The 17,184-nt window shown below is 48.1% G+C and overlaps 1 protein-coding gene across 1 annotated transcript; it reads left to right on the plus strand.

Moving 5' to 3' along the window:
* The first annotated feature begins 284 nt into the window (after positions 1 to 284).
* Positions 285 to 12,953, plus strand: ADORA2A (adenosine A2a receptor). The gene is made up of 2 exons (XM_027714372.2): positions 285 to 655; positions 6,986 to 12,953. Exons 1-2 carry the CDS (start codon positions 306 to 308, stop codon positions 7,944 to 7,946), a joined length of 1,311 nt encoding a protein of 436 aa, XP_027570173.1. The 5' UTR covers positions 285 to 305; the 3' UTR covers positions 7,947 to 12,953.
* Positions 12,954 to 17,184: the final 4,231 nt, after the last annotated feature.

Here is a 17,184-nt window from a genome sequence, read left to right on the forward strand (position 1 = left end):
CCCTGCTGGACTCTGTGGCCTGGGGAGCTGCGTCTCTCCCATCCGTTCGTCTGCTGGAGTTCGAATTGTTCTGCATCTGGTTAATCCACTTTGCTGGAGCTGGCAAGCCCTGGGCTCTTTTCCTGGACACCTGGTACTGTAAAGCCCTCGAAGAGCTCTGGGGAGGGCAGCGTGTGTGTGAGCAGCCTGCAGGGCTGGCAGTGAGACCCCCGGCAGCTTCGCGGTGTCCTGGCTGTTCAGTGCTCTGCAGATATGAACGCTGAGCTGTCCCGGCCCCTGCTCACACCGGCCTGGCTGTGCTCACCATGCTAGTACATGGGCAGGACGACTTCCTCTCAGACATCGCTTACATCATCCTGGAGCTCATCATCGCCGTGCTGGCCATCCTGGGCAACATCCTCGTCTGCTGGGCCGTCTACCTGAACAGCAACCTGCAGAACGTCACCAACTATTTCGTGGTGTCCCTGGCTGCTGCTGACATTGCCGTGGGCGTGCTGGCGATCCCCTTCGCCATCACCATCAGCACCGGCTTCTGTGCCTTCTTCTATGGCTGCCTCTTCATCGCCTGCTTCGTCCTGGTCTTGACTCAGAGTTCCATCTTCAGCCTCCTTGCTATTGCCATCGACAGAATCATTGCCATCCGGATACCCCTCAGGTAAGAGTGGGCTGGGCTGGGGGGCCAGGGGGTGGGAGTGGTGAGGGCTGAACATCCCCTAGGAGCGACAGACCTGGAGATGAGTCAAGGAAGGAAGAGTTAAATGAGGATCAGAACTTTTTCTCTTGTATCTTGAAAAAAAACCTTTTCTAGGTCTTAAAGGCTGCCTTGGCTGCTGGATTTTCTGGTCACTTCGTTTTCCAGTTTCTTTGTCCTCATATGGTGCATGTCCATGGCATTGCAGCGCTGCTGCCTGGGAGCTGCCATTCCATACTTAGACAGGATCCTGCAGTAGCATCAATAACCTGTGTGCCCTGAGCTGCAGAAGGATTGCTGGGGGAAGGGCGAGCCAAAGCAAGAGATGGTGGAGGGCAGAAAGGGGGTGAGGTCAGGGCTTGTCTCCTTCCCTGTGGGGAGAATGGGGAGCTCTGCCTGCAGCTGTAGCAGCAGGGCTGGGGGAGCGTGGATGGAGTTTCTCACAGGGTTCATTAAATGTGAAGGGAGGGGAAGCAGCAGGCAATGAAGAAATGGGCCTTAGGAAGATTTGGAGCAGCTTAGGCACTGCCTCTGGAAGCAAAGGATATACTAGGTCAAGGCAAAGGCTTCTCCCAGCCCAGACCTGTAGGTGGTTATTCTGTGGTCTCTGGAGTTTAAAGGAAGAAAAGGATGTTTCCATATCGGACCATGAAAGCTGACTATGACTGGCTGGTATTGGTGTGCAACCAGGGAGGCTGACCTGGGACAAGGGGAGGTTTTGCCACACCCACAGGGGCTGCTCCTCAGTTCAGTTTTCTAGGAGCAGGTTGTTGTGGTGGGCTGTGTCTGGCCGTGGGTGTGAAGCAGCTTTGCGTTTCTGTGACAATGATTTCGAGTCATTCACTGAGCTCAAGAGATGGAAAGGAAGCCCCTGGAGAGGCTGGTGCAGGAGAAGTGTAGGAGTCTCCTTCCTTCCTGTCTTGTCTTGGGAGGATGCAGCACGCTCTCAGGAATGGAGAGACTGCCTTCCTCTCCCGAGTAAGAAATGCAGCTGCAAAAATGGAACAAATCTCTGATTTTTGTGCTCTCGAGGTTGAGTTTTTGCACATCCTCACTCCTCTTGAGCTTAAATCACTTGTGTTGATCTGTGCAATTTAGTTTTGTCTCTTCTCAATACTTTAGTCACGCAGCACTTATGTCAATTAACACAAACTTCCCATTCAAAACCAGACTGGGAGCCCTGGAGCTGTGGAGATTGCCTTTCCAGGTGGACCAGTGCAGCAAAGTCCTTACTGAAGCCTTTTCTCAGCAAGTTTGTGCTGCTGTAACGTTACCTTTAATTGCTGGTTTCCAAACCCCATTAGTCACACCTGTTACAGCCTCTAGTTTTGATGTGGTTATAAGGCATATCTATTCAACTCCACTGTGGAGAAAACTGTTGATATTAGTTACCTGGAAATTGGATTGTGTCCACTTTTCTACTAGAAACTGAATATTCAGTTTATAAACCAAAATAATAGTAAATGGTGCAAGGAAACATGTAGAGTCGCCCTTGGGAGCTGCCTCTGAAATGATTTTGGGAAGGGCTGATGTCTTGAATTCATCTCTCATGAGCTGGCTTCGAGGACTCTTGGTGACAGTTTAAGCACTCTTATTGTAGAGGATGACTTGCCAGGAAAAGGATTTTAAAAATCTGGATTTCTGCCCATTTTTTTGGGCTATCACTGTAACTATATTGTCTTGAAAATGTAATTTCCTGGAACAGCCAAGGTAAAGAGTCTTTTAGAAAATCCAGACTTCATCAGTGCTGGGCATGATACTGGTTTCACTATCTTGTTTTTGAAAAAACAGAGCACACCCTCTTCTGCCCCAGGAACAGAGGGGTTGATTGGATGCAGAAACCCACAGGTAAATCCATGGGTTCCTCCTCCTCTGTTTCCTCTGCTGGTTTGTCCTTTCACAGTAGGAGTAATGAACTTGTCAATTCTGTTTCCCCTTAAGAATTTATGGATGAATAAACATTAGATTTATAGCCTCACACATGCTGAGAAAGTGAAAGCTGATTACGTGAAGAGGGAAATGTGATATGATTCAGGCTGCTCACATCCTCTTTTTTTTTTCTTTTTCTAATATCTGTTTGCCTCAGAAATGTGTCAAACAATTTGAAGGAAAATTCTTCCACTAAAGGTGTGTTGTTTTCACCCCATCCTTTAACAGCTGGTAAAGCCCCCTCTCCTCCTCAGAGGACGTGAAAGATAACACCAGGTTTTCCTAATATTCATTAGATGAACGCTCTTCAGTAACTCAGACTTCCTTCACTCTCATGAAACCAAAAATGGCCAAACCTATATTTTCTTTTTAACTATTTCATGTCTGATTTGTCCTAATGAAGATAACCACATATGTGGATGTGTATTCCCACACAAATAAACCACCAGTATTAAGGAGGCAGCAAAGTGGGATTTCTGATGCTGCTTGGTCTTGTATCCCTCAGTACGTAATTAGAGTTACCTTTGAAATTATTTTTCTGTGGAGAAAAGACCCTCTTTCAAAATATTGCAGTGAGGAAAGACATCTATAGGTGAAATTTAAAAATAGATAAAAACTAACTTGTGAACGTTTTATGGGTTCTGCCTTTCAAGTGATTAAAACACGGTGTAGAATTTGGTAAACTTTCCAGAAGTTCTCAAGCACTTTGCTGAATTCTGCCAGGCTTTATACAAATGTAACACTCTGCAAGTGGCAGCAACGCGCTCCCATGGCAGGGAGTCCGAGCCATTGTTCGCCCTGGGATAAAATCCCAGCCGTGTCTCTCACGCGGCAGGTACCTGAAAACCTGCACTGGCGGATGTCGAACCCCCGGGGGCTCCAAACAAAACTGGCCGCGAGTCTGAGCCCAGGGTGAAGCCCCGGGCCGAGAACAATCGCTGCTTTCCAGGCTCGGCGGTGCCAGCAAACGCTCCGCGGGCACCGTGCCCAGCCACGTGCTCCTGTGCCGGCATCGGTGCAAGGATTCTCCCCGGGGAAGGGCAGGTGCTTCGGATGCGCTGGAAGGAGAGGGGGGAACTTTCCTTCCTGCAGCCAAACGGAAAAGTTTTCTCAGGTTACTGAGGTTTCTGCTTGCTCTGTGAGCTGGATTCAGGCATGGAACATACAGGTCATCCAGTGCCAACTGCAGTAACGTGCTGGAGCACAGGCCTTTTCCTCTGCTGGAAGCTGGTTTTCCTACCGGGATGTGGAATGGGACCTTTGTGCTGAGAACAGTCTCTTTCAGCTTGAATTCTCCAGGGCTGCCTTCTGAAATGCTCATACATGAGCACCTGAACCGGTGAATCAGGGATTTAATGTTTTATTGTCACTTCGAGCCATATGTGGACTTATTTCTCTCCCTAGTCACCATAAACCTTTTATGGCAGGCATTTCCTACGTGTTAAATAGATTATGGGCAGATTCAGCCTAATATGAGAGAAGAGTAATTTCCCTTCTCCTTTGAACATGGGCACGGCTTTGAAAGCAGTGCCTGTTGTCTGTGGCTTCATGGGCTGCAGCAGAACTCGCTGTTGCCAAGGTTTTAGTCTGGAAGCTCATCGTGTCATGAGCAGAACAACTGTGTTTGCCCACCATTCTTGCTTCTGCTGTTTAGAGCAGAAGAAATAATGGTGGGCACCTGTGCCCAGCTGTGGGATCCTCCCCCACCCTGTCTCTATAGCATGGATGAGCACTGGTATCAGTTGGCACTTGGCAATAGGGGAGGAGGGTTCGTGACTGAGAGTTTTGGGAAAGGGTTGTTTAGGTGGTGCATGAGAAGGTCTCAGTTTGGTTTCTTGCCCTGCCACAGATTTCCTGGATGATCTGGGATTGCCAGTGTCTCTCATTTCCAGATATTTGTAATAGGGACAGAATATCCTCCTTGGTCCTGTCCCTGATGGCTTCAGCTGCCTGAGCTGTGGGATGTTGAGTGGGTGTGTTCAGTGAGTGGTGTTTTGTAGTGATTTGTTAAACACCATTGAGCACTGCTGGAATTCACATCAAAGCCATCAAGGCTGAGCACAGGCTTGTGTCTGAAACCTTCTCCATGCATGGCAGAGCTGTCTGGCCAGGATGTCAGTGCTGTCCACCAAAGGAAGGTTTAGAAGACAAGCAGCAGGATGATTGGATGCTGTGATGGTGAGTTAGGCCACCTATAATCCTACCTCAGCCAGGTCAGCCAGAGATGTCCCGTGTGAGTTCTAGAAATTAAGCTCTCCTAAACAAATTAGCACTTCTCAGTGGGTACCTGGCCAACGCAGGGCCACAGACTTTGTCACCAGATGCTGTGAGCTTTCTCTCTTAACCCTTGGAGATACTGAGCAAGGCATGATGGACATGCACTCGAGCACAACACACTGCAGCTGGAAACTGCTTGGGTTAAGTGCTGTTCTGAAGCCTTGTAAAGTTTCTTGCATGGGAATCCCCAGAGGGTAAGAGGGAGGGAGAAGTGAGGGGGGTGTTTGTCTGGAGCAGTAGTGATATATATTTTTAGTGGAAGGGAAGGGACATCTCTAGTCGTGGGATAACAGCTGCACAATTTCAAAATTCTTCTGACAAGATGTAGCTAATTCCAGGGCTGCAGGGTTTTGAGGTTTTTTTGTTTTGTTTTTTGTTTTTCCAAGCTTCAAGTGTCTTCAGCCACTCTCTGGCTCCCTGAGTGTACATTTCAAAGCACAGATGCTGTTTTGCTCTGTTGATGAGGCCTGAATGTGAGCAGCTCCCTGCTACCATCCATGCTGTGCCCTTAGCAGCCCCTAAGCACTGAGCAGGATCCACTAATTGCTGGGAAAAACCCTTTTTCTCTCTCAGAATCAGCTGAATTCCTCCCTCGTTTCTGGAAGGAGGATTTTGGTGTATTTGGAATACTGGGAATTGTGTGGTTGGTTCCCTCACATGCTCCCTCTTTTCTGATTTTGAAATGCAGCTGAGGAAGGTCTCATGTGGAGCCAGTTTTTTCCAAGGCCCATCAGCAGGGATATAAAGCACGTGCAGGATCTCCATTCTGCACTGAGCCCAGCAAAAGCAGCCTCTCTCCTCGCCTGTCTTGAACTTGTGTTGGGATAGGAGCATGAACCTGTGGGAGCAACTATTTCATTGGGAGATGGAAAGATTTCTGTGGCTTGTTGTATTATTTCTTTTAATGTTTGTTTTCTGAGAGAATCCTGGGGACAGAGGGAGCAGGAGCACTGGGTAAACACTGGGAGCCCAGCGCTACCGTTGTCCGATCGCAGACACACGGGGTCAAGTACAGTGTGGGACCCACGCTGGACAATGTGGGAATCCGGCCATCTACTTCCCATGCCGAGCATTACCAAGGGAAGGAAATTGCATTGAAATGTTAAACTGCTGCCCTGACTTACATTTTCAGAGGGAAGAACTGGTGGAGTCAGCTCAGGACTCGCAGTAACCTGCGAGGCCTTGGGAACTGCTGATATTTTGAACAAACTGATGTCCCCACTGCACTGTCAGATTCTTACCACGCTGCTTATTGTTTCTTTCAACAGATCTTGGAGGATTTACTGTTAAGAGTGTGGGCTTCAGCCAGGCATATCAATACCTCCACCACTGAGGTCCCCTTGGTGTGTGCAGTGCAGCCACAGCACACCTGTAGTCAGAGCACTGTCCTCAGCTTAAATTCACCCTTTCTGAGAAAGACCTGGGGTCCAGCTTAGCTGGGCCAGTGAGGAAAACTTCGGACTTGTCTCGGTTATTTCAGGAAGGTTGATGGTGCTGGTCTTCCCAAAAGTGCCCCTGTGGAGCAGAGTGAGGTGCTGTGCAAGGCAATGCCAGCCTGGCTGCTGCAGCTGAGCCAGCAGGATTTCCCTGGAGCACACCAGAACATGGACATGTGGCACTGTGCCTCTGAGTTCTTTTGTGCTATTTGGTTTACAGATCCCCTGCAAGACAGACCTGGCAATTCCATGCTAAAAGACTGTTCCTTTGCCAGGAAGGAGACACTGTCTCAGCCTTCAGCAAGAGACCCACGGTAGTCTTCATCACCCAGGGTCAGAGCAGTGCTGTTGATTATGCAGGATTCAAGATCTATGTACTTGACCAGGTAGATGGTCAAGTAAAGGAACACAGATACAAACTGCATCCATTTCCCCACTTTTCTGTCAACTATTCACTGCCTAAAGGAAAGGGGAGGGAAATAGGCAGCAGACGGTGTCACCATGGAGTCCTTGCTGCGCTGTGCTGTGTGGGTTCTGCACAGCAGGTGCCTTTCTCGCTGTCTTCTGGAACATTGGGCCACTGGGAGGTTGTGTGGGTGCCAGGGGCTTGTGGAATAACGCTGATGTAACTCCCATTTGCTCTGCTTTACAGGTACAATGGCTTGGTGACTGGCTCTCGAGCCAAAGGGATCATTGCCATCTGCTGGGTGTTGTCCTTCATCATCGGCCTGACCCCAATGCTGGGGTGGCACAACCGTGCCCAGATCGAAGAGCTGGGTTCCAACAGGTCCTCTCCCATCAACTGCAGCAACAGTATGGTGGCCTGTCTCTTTGAGGCTGTGGTCACCATGGAGTACATGGTCTACTACAACTTCTTTGCCTGTGTGCTCTTGCCCCTCCTCCTCATGTTTGGCATCTACTTGAAGATCTTCATGGCAGCCCGGAGACAGCTGAAGCAGATGGAGAACAAGATGGTACACGGGGAACGTTCTCGCTCCACGTTGCAGAAGGAAGTCCATGCAGCCAAATCCTTAGCCATCATTGTTGGGCTGTTTGCAGTCTGCTGGCTCCCACTACATATTATTAACTGCTTTACCCTGTTTTGCCCAGATTGTGCCCACGCTCCCCTCTGGCTGATGTATCTGGCTATTATCCTGTCTCATGCCAACTCGGTTGTAAACCCTCTAATTTATGCCTACCGAATCAGGGAGTTCCGATACACCTTCCGTAAAATCATCAGCCAGCACATCCTGGGCCGCAAGGAGCCGTTCAAGGCAGGGCCAGCCAGCTCCAGGACTTCCACCCACGGTGGGGACACGGAGAACGCCAGCATACGGATCAGCGAGTATGCGCTAGAGGTGTACACCAATGGAGAGATCCACAGGGATCCTGAAAAGCAGGACTTGAACAAATGCAAAGCTGGCTTGGAAGGGCACCAGAACGGAAATGCTCTGGACCTGGAGACAAATGGGCATCTCCTACATTCCTGCAAAAATGGGATTCTCTCTGATGCATGCCTGAACAGGGAGCTTCACAGTGAAGAGCTACTTGATGCCCAGGTGTCTTACTCAGATCTGGAAAGAGCAGCCTTCGCTGCAGCTGATGTTTCCTGATGAGACTTTTGAAGTCTTCCTGGTAGAATGATTTTTTTTTCCATTGGTGACCTCTGCCGTGGCAGAAAGGGAGGTTGGGGGGCGGGGGGAGAGCTGTGTATTCAGATTGCTGTGGAGGAAGGGGTCCCTTATCCAGGACAGCTGGGATGATCCTAAATACTAGACTGGAGAAAAGCCAAGAGACCGTTGAAGTGGACTAAGGAAGGAGGGACACGTTACCCGTCAGTGACCTGTCACCATGAGCAGTGCCAAGGTCGAGGATGGCATTCCAAGTTCAGCACTGGGAGACCCTGCTGCTGCAGGGATATCAGGACATTATGCTGTACTGTGTGCCTGTGGCTGTGTGTCAGTGTTGCTGTCTTTACCAACAGAAACTGAAGCATGGCTGGAAGTATTCCCTGAACGGCAAAGAGCAACAGGGAAGGGGCTTTTTCGTACTGTGGCCCTGCAACAAGCAGAACAGGGGATAGTAACATCTATCGGTGAGGAAAGATGCCAGGAGCTGCTTGTAGAGCAAAGGAATTTACCAGATGGGAACTCTGGATACCTTCAACCATGGCATTTTGTCTTCAGTTCATGTTTTTAAAGCTTATACTGCAACAGGTTGCTCAAGTGGGTTTTTTTCCATGTCTTGATAAGGTTACTTTAAGTTATAAAAGATGGACAAGAACTCATATCAATTCCCTGAGCACTCAGTGTTCCAGATGCACAAGGCAAATACAACCTCTTAGGTCTCCACTTTGTCCAGCAAATCATGAAAGCAGAGTCTGTAATATGGATTTCCCTTAGCAAAAGGGCTCTCAGCAGGACTTGGTGCTGCAGTGGCAGAGCAGCAGGCCAGGCTGGGGGCTGTGTCCCCAGGGTGGGGCTGTGAAGAGTTGTTGGGCATCTGGTCTGTCTGTAGGCTGGTGGCACTGTCTGCTTTTTCCCCATCTCTGTGCTTGTCCTCCCGAGCTCCTAGAATGCAAATTCTTTCCATGGCCCCAAATGTGTGTGAGGGGAGGTAATATTCCATATTTTGGTCATTTTGATCCTCACTCAAAAGGCTGTGGGATTTTTTTCTTCTTTCTGGGGATAGGGAGGAACCCACACACATACCTACCACTTATTTTTGGAATTCCAATGAGCTCTGTTTAAACCCCACTTCTCCTGTGATTTCAGTTTTTTCCTGATGTGCTTTACTGTGAAGCCTGATGTGTCCCTGTGGTACAGAGGCCAACAGAGCTGGCCTGTCTGGTTAGAAGAAGCTCCTACTCTGAGAAGCTGAAAGGTGTCAGTAGTATTGGAAAACTGCAGAAAAATACAGAAACTGCAGTTCTCTGTAAAAGAGAACAGGCAAATCTCTGCTGCAGCAAGTGTATGCACTGATGTTGTTTGTTTTAGAGGTGTTTCACAGCAGTTTGATCATTTTCTGTGTCACAGGAAACCTGGCAGCTCAAGGACAGCAGAAACCCACATCAGCTTGAATTCTACCTGAGAACTGTCTGGGTTTTGTTATTCAGACAGATAATCTGTGTCCAATCCCACCAGCCTTCTGGAGACACAGGCAGTGCTGTCCTACTGGAAAACTAAAAGTCTGGTAATTCCAGGGATCTGAACCTTATTCCCTAGCTGAAAACATCAGAAATACCCCCCAAACGTGGCTCCTCCTCATGTCTGTCCACTAACATTTCAGAATCCAAGGGAAACTGGATTTTCATACTTGAGGAAGAGCAGGTTATGTTTGTGTGTTTTTACTCCATGTTTATTTCATGTATTGTGAACAATTAAAATGAAAAGGCAGTTTTATTTGAGGAGAATTTTCCTTTTGCCAGTCTCCCTACATGAAGGTGGGGAGTAGATTACGATGCTGAATGTGTTCAAGTGTGTAGCTGCTCTGGGCTAGCACAAAGCTTAGTGTGAGATGGAGAAAAAGATGTGGCTGCTGCCACAACCCTTAGCAGAAAGACAGGCCAGTTTGTAAAACAATAGACTTCGCAGTTTAATTGAATTGCTGCTTTCTTGGCACAGCTCTGCCACCGTGTCTAACGTCAGAGGAGTGGATTATCACTCCAGCACCATTTACGAACACTGAGCTGTTTCCCGGGGACTGACGTCACGGGTGGTTCCTCGGCAGGGTGACTCGGGATCTCGTTACTCCTGATTTTTCTTGATGGAATATTTCTGTAGGTTTATTTGTGTGATGGCTGCTCTGACCTCCTGTAACTGTGGCAGAGGAACTCAGGAAAATGGGGGGCTGTTCTCTTCAGGCCTCGGTTGGGAGCCGAAGTGTTTCTAAGAATAACACAAGATTACATCCGGCATTCATGTCAATAACAATTAGGTCCACAAAGAAGCAGAGCAGGGAAGGAAGTGTGGGAAAATACCAGCATCGCTCATGCTGGAACACACACGAGTGCAGAAGTGTCTCCTATTGAGCTTTGTAAAGGAATGGTTTACACCACATTGGATCAGACTTTCAGCTGATGTGGGTTGGTTGCTTTCTATTGTTTCCTGAGCATCTTCACACTCAATTAGGGCAGCTTCTTGCTTGGCTGCCACAAGAATCAAGTTGATCTGTCTTGATGGACAAACTTAGGATTGTCACTCTGGAAAACTTTCCTGCCTGACTGGATCACAAAGAGAGTTTATTGAGTTTCCAGATATCTTGAAATTAGCTTTTGTGTTGCTGCTTGAGCTGCCCCCAAGTGTGTCCAGTCCCTCTTAATATTAGTGATCCAGACATGAAATGAAAAGGGTGTGTGAAGGGGCTGGGGGATGTGTGCAGGAGGAAGAGCAGGAGGGTAAGGAGGCAGTGTGGTTTGCATAGAAGTCTGCAGCCACAGGAAGGAAGGGATGGCAATTCACCACATGCTGTGAGCCTTCTGGCAAACATATGGCTGGGATGGACCTTCAGAAGATGTTTCTGAAGCAGTTGTTGGGGAGAGCATGGGCCTTTTGAACAGAATTTTGGAATTCTTACTTCTTGTTTCCCAGGGATTATGACTTTAAGGCTTCTTGCTTTTAGGGTTTGGATTTAAAAAAAAAAAAAAAAAGAAGTAGTAGGTCCCATCAGTGAAGTGTGGTTTTTGCTTCTAGCAGTTCTCCACTCTTGAGAGAAGTACCTGCCTTCCAAGCTGCATAGGACCATATGCCCACTTTTCTTGCAGCTGAAGAATGTTTAGCTGATGAAATGCAGCTGTCCTGGATAAACAAATGTGGTGCCAAGACAAAGAAGGGGATGACTATCAGGAGAGGCTGCAGAAGACCTCCTTGGGAATCCAAGGTGCAGTGGGCCCAGAGAGTAAGAGCTGGGGTAAGAAGAGACTAATTTCATTCAACTGGAACTTCTTACTAAAAAAAGTCTGAAGACACATAGAGAAATGTGGTACCTTGTTTGGTGTGATGGCATTCCATGAATTTCACCATTCCCTGAAGACCTTTAGGCTCCAGGGTTTATTTGCTTTATTGGGTTTTAGAGAAAGCAAAGTTTGATCAGTTGCCAGGAGTAATTTTATCAAGACTTCTTGGGGCTTTCTCCTCAATAGGGCACTGCTTTTTTGTATGTGCAAATAAATGCACTTACAGCTGTGTCCTGCAGATTTCCCTTGGGATCAGTGATATTTCAAAGCTCTGTGCAAGCTTGAACTCCAGCTCTTGAACTAAGAAGCAACTGGACATGGTGGGACAGTTGGGGTTACTGTAGACAGAAAGGGCTTCCCACTGATCCCAGTCGGTGCCAGGAAGCTTGTTCTGCAGGTGGACTTGGAGTGACATGGAATAGTGTGAGCCTTTGATCATTCTTTGAAAACAGACTCCAGGGGATGCTGGTGGATATAGAGAAGTCTCTAAGGTGTGGGAAATTGCAGGGCGAGGATGGATGGGAAATCTTGGTGGTGAAGGAGTATTTGTAGGGTAGGTGTTCGGGACGATTTCAGGGGAGCAGGAATGTGCTGGGGGATGCTGGGGAGTGCACAGATGGTGCTGGCTTGAGACCAAGGTGTGACTTGCTGAGGAAGGATTCTGGAAGGGATGTACAGCCTTACAGCTTTCCTGGGGTCACTGCAGAGGATCAACCCTGCCTGGTGTGTGCAGAGGGTTGACTTTGTATGGTCCATATTGACTGAGGCAGAGATGGTTCTTATGGATTGTCCTTTCCAGATACGTTGTCCCATTGCATGAGCACGTCCAGGTGTAACAAAAACCCTTCTGCTTCATGAGCATGGGCCCTACCTAAAACCAAATCCAGCCAGCCATGCTCTGTGGAAGGACAAACGTGCTGCAAAGGTGCTGCAATGCATCAAAACTGTGTAGAATACTCTCTAGTGGTGTCTGCTAAATTCAGCTGCCTAAAAGTCAGTTCTCTCCCAGTTTGTTTTGGGTATCAAACTGCACTGAGTCATATTGGAGTTTTTTTCTTTCTAGCCCTGAGCTTTTGGCCTTCTTTATGGTAAAACACATCAAGAGTAACTAAAATCACACCAGTTCCTCATTTGCATGAGAGGTGAATAACCCTGACAGACTGAGAATCCCCAAACTGGGGCAATGTTGTGTGTAACTCCCCATCTTACTTGCCTGCTGGGACTGTTCACACAAGGATGTGTTAAAATCCAGACTGGAACCTGTTGATCTGAGAACATCCTTTGCTTCCCCCACTGTCTCAGGAGCTGGTGTTCCTGTGGAGCAGTTCTCTGTGGTCTGACAACCAAGACACTATGAACACCCTGCTGCACATGCTGTCACTACGAAACAATTACTCTTTTAATTTAAGTGTTTTACGATATAGGTGTTGTTTTCCCTCTGTTTGTCAGTTACCATTGGGGAAGGGGGAGGGAAGGGGTGGGAGAATCTGTGCATGCAAATGTATTTAAAGTGCATTGACCAAAGGTTTTTTTGAATCTGTGAAGTTTTCATATCTGTGAAGTCATCAGACTGCTGGGCAGTGAGGAGCCGCTGGTGCTGCGGAGTCTGTCTTGGTTACATTTCTTAATAAGCATTAAAATAATAAAAATATATTTGTAAAAGAGAGTGTGAGTGCCTTTGTCTGAGGCAGATCTGGCTGGCTGGCCCTTTTATGTGCAAGTATTTTCTTATTATTTTATTAGCTTTTTCCATAGACTGATCCTTCTGGAGAGCTCTCTCCCTGGTGCTGCCTGTGCTTTTGCAGAAGAGGTTAGCATGGACTAAGGTGTCAGGCTCAAATGGAGTAGAAGACCCCTCCTATCTCTGAGATCCTGAGATCTGTCATCGTGGCAGTAAGGGAAATCATTCACAACTGCTTATGGAACACAAGGGAGAGCTGTATCCACCCAGACCACTGCCCTGACAGGAATGGTGTGTTCCATAGCAGGACCTGGAGGGTCCAAACTGGACCATGAAACAGCTTTGCCAGCTGTGGCTGGGCCATCCCACCTCCTTCCCTGTGGCCCTGCTGGTGCACCTCAGACCATCACCAGCTCAGACCTCTGCCCTGTTCTGCCAATGCTGCTCAGGCTGAGGTTGCCCCTGCCTGGGACCAGCCAACTTAGTCTGGAAATGGAGGCAGGGAATCTAGATGTTACTGTGGTGTCTCTCCAGTCAAATCTGAGCAATGCTGACAGGATGAAGCAGGAATACCTGCCAGCTTTTTGCAGCTGGCAGCCACTAAATGTGTGTCCGAGGAGGTTAGTGAAAGTCTGTACAATCCAGGAGCACTTGGAATGGGGAGGTTATGAAATTAAAGCTCACCAGATAACCATCAACTACTTGCCATTCCCTCTTTTGGGTCACTTTGCAGCTGAGCTCGTGGCCTCCTCACTGGAGTCCCCGTTTGTGGAGAGGTGCTGGCTCCCTGGTGCTCTGCAGCCAGCTGTGCCCGAGCTGCTCAACCAACTGTGTAATTGAAAAGCTTTTTGATTTTTCCCTCCTTTCACAAACACTGTGCGTTTTGTTCCGCAGCATCAAAGGCCGGGAGCTGGGGGAACAATGGGCGTCTGCAGGAGCCCAGAGGGAACAATGCTCGTACCCAGGAAAGAGAACTTGGAAGAACAGAGAGAGCTCCCAGCTTAACAACACAATTGGCCTGATCTGGAAATCTCTGCTCAGAGATCCACACCTTGGCTCAGTCACCCGGAGCAACTGGACCTGGCAGGGCCTTTGCTGTAGAGAAGAGCTGACTGCAGCACTGGGGAACTGCTGACGCTTCTGAACGGAGAAGTGGGATGGGGCTGGGGAGGGTGGGCTTTCCTCACTAATGGGAGATGATGGTTTTGGCTAAAAAGCTTTTCATAAAGCTGCAGGATCCTCCTTGTCACTCCTGACCCCAAACAGGAAGCCTTTGCTGCTAAGCATAGTTAAACACAAGTGCCTGCATGTGTTTCAAGGAGAAGTTTCAGGAAGTTAAAGAGCTTTGAGCACCTTTTCTGAGGCCCTGTGGACCTCACAATTTACTTTCACAGGAAAGAGTCCCCCAGTCTTGCATTTGACTAAAAAGACCAAGTGTGTTCATTCAGAGGAAGGAGGTAGACTTCTACCAGCTTGGAGTGATCCTGAGAGGAATCCATCTCTCTGATTCCACAAGTAAGCCCCTCAAGTTACATGATGTGACTCACTGCAGGCCGGAGTCTCACTGAATAGTAAGTGGAACTGTATTTCTCACTGACTTCCCAATCTCTTCTTCAGTGATTTCTGAGAAGAAAGGGGGGCACTTCTGGATATTGGAGATGTTTCCTCAGAAATGACCCAGTGGATGTGATTGTTGGAGGGGTCTCGGCTGTAAGATACACCAACATTTCTCTGCTGTGTGACTGCAGAGTCCCTGCTGAAATTGTGCAGAGTGGCAGGAAAGTGCTGTCCAGATCTCAGAAAATCAGAATTTCAGTTCAAGAACTGGAGTACTTTCAACATGTCAAAGAAAGTAATCTCAGCCGAGTTTGGGTGCGAGAGTAGCATGGTGATTTTTCAGCGAGTGAAAGGTAAGGACTTGGGAAAAGAGCTTTCAATCTGCAAGTTCAGAGTAAACTGTGTAAAGATAAGGTTATGTGTAGTGCAGATGCATACTGTGTGGTCTGAGACTGTGACACTGAACTCCAAACCCAGGACTCTGGTTTTTGGGAGTGTCCTGCTGCAATCCAGAGTGGTGACTGCAACTTCTAGAGAGCCCAGGGGAGTCTTTAAGCCTGCTAGCTCAGACACTGACAGCACTGGCTTTGTTTGCCAAGGATTTACCCTGAGCCCTGGGCAGCTCTGATCTCTTGCCTTACCTAAGACAAGGAGATTAGATAACAGCTCATAATGACAATGAAGAAAATCCATGTGCATGGGGTATCTTGCTGCCTCAACTGTTGATGAGGTCATGGGGATGTCTTTTGGGCTGGTATTAGTCCAGGGTATTACTTCTAAAGGGGAGTTCAGCATATCTCAGTTGGGTGCTTCATGTTGCTGGAGAACTTGCAGCTGCATCATTTGGGTATTTGGCATCATCTGGGCTGTTAAAGCTTCTGCCTGTGCTTTGGGGTTCCCATGGATGCAGGACTCTTGTGCAGTGTGGTGACTGCATCCAGGAAAAAGATCACCTCCTAATAAAGAGAATTGAGGAGCCTGGATCGGTTCTATGAAGAATGCAAAACAAGCCTGGGCGATCTCAGGGTAAGCTGCACTCATGGTGCCTCTTGAACCCGTGTCCTGTTATTGTTGGTGTGGAGCGTGAGGGTCTGAGCCAATGAAAATAAGGAAGGTGGCTTGACAGACACAGATTTTATCTTTTGAGATTCGTCATAACCTTTCTAGTGTATAATAAATAAAGTTGACTCAGGAATTGGCAAGTGCCCTATAACATGCAGTCCTGGTGTTGGGACTCGGCAGAATGTTCTGCTTAGCAATGCACTCTGTCAGCTCTGTTTGCCAAGTTCCTATTTTGGAGGTGTGCTGAGCAGTGGCAGATGCTGGAGCCTTCAGCAGGGCAGGTGTGCTGGACCCAGCATCTCTGACCGTGCTGATCCAGGGGGGATGAAGGTCGTTTTGATTCCATGCTGATACAACCTTTTACCACCAGGCACAGAAAGAAAAGAAGTGTCTTGCCAAGGAATGCTGTTTGCAGTGTGAGTCTTGGGGCCAAGAGGGCTCCCATCCTTTCACATTACTGAATAACCTGCCAGGCAGTCAAGTCGATATTGAACAGTATTGATTCCTGTGTTAGTGCCTTGAGCAGCCCTGCCCCACACTCTGGATCTTGTGATATTAAACCATTCCATCATCCAGAGAATGAGACTGATTTCACAGCTAACAGGAATGGAAGCTCTGAGACTTGCCTGCTGCTAAGTGACTCCCTGCCATCCTGTGAGCAATCACAGGTTTCCTGAGCCAGGCAACTGGGGGTTGTGCTGCTGATTTGAAGCTGTTCTGTGCTGGTAACATCCAATTGTGAAGTTATTCTGCAGAGCCAAAAGACACTGGGGAGAAGAGGGCTAATGTTTGCATTCCCAGTCCTGGAGAGGCAACTGGAGCAGGGCTGCAGTTAATTCACAAGGATTGTGGCTGATTCAAAGACAGAGTTTTGAGAGGAGAGCACCCAGCACCAGCACAGGGGTGCTGGGCTACATGAACAACCAGCACCTTAAAGAAGAGGACAACTCGCTCCCTCGTTTCTGAGGTGCCTGCCATTTGGGAACAGTCCAGCATTCCAAGTGTTTCCTGCCTTTCTTTATATTCATGCCAAAAGCACTAACAGAATAGGGTGGAGACAAAAAAAAATCTCAGACCCTCCTCAAGATCCTCCTCTAATTCCAGAAGGATCAAAATGCTAAAGGTTGCACTGGAAAAACAGAAATAGTCTTTTCTCCCACCATCGGTAACTCAATGCCACAAGTAAAGCCGAGAATCAGCTGCTTGTTCTACAGCTGCGTCCTTTCTGAAGTCATGAGAAACAGCATTTTGATTTCCTTCCAGAGGAAATACACAGTAATATCCCTAACTTGCACTGAGGCCTTCCAGTCTGCAGAACTAACCCATCTAACATTCATTTGCAGCTAAATTAAACCCAAGCTCCCCTATTCCTTATGGATTGAGCCAACACTTGGGAATCAAGGCTTTTAATCAGAAACACTTATAGCTTGCTTTCTCTGAGCACTTGATTCCCATGCAAGTTCCCTCCCATCCCAAGTTCTACATTTGCTGATGATCCCTCCTTTCCTGCCACGTGCCAGACCCAAAGCACACGAAGTTTATCCAAGATGCAGGGGCTGTCTGTGCCTTTCCATGGCTCAGCACCACCTGGACTTCC

The sequence above is a fragment of the Pipra filicauda genome, unplaced genomic scaffold (genome assembly GCF_003945595.2).
Source record: "Pipra filicauda isolate LSUMZ 115617 unplaced genomic scaffold, ASM394559v2 scaffold33_size4404698_pilon, whole genome shotgun sequence".
NCBI classification, from domain to species: domain Eukaryota; kingdom Metazoa; phylum Chordata; class Aves; order Passeriformes; family Pipridae; genus Pipra; species Pipra filicauda.

Bases quoted from the DNA above. Each gene is read 5' to 3' on its own strand.
- ADORA2A (XM_027714372.2), top strand. From the start codon at position 306: ATGCTAGTACATGGGCAGGACGACTTCCTCTCAGACATCGCTTACATC. The intron at 656-6,985 runs GTAAGAGTGGGC...TCTGCTTTACAG, and splicing joins GCCATCCGGATACCCCTCAG to GTACAATGGCTTGGTGACTG.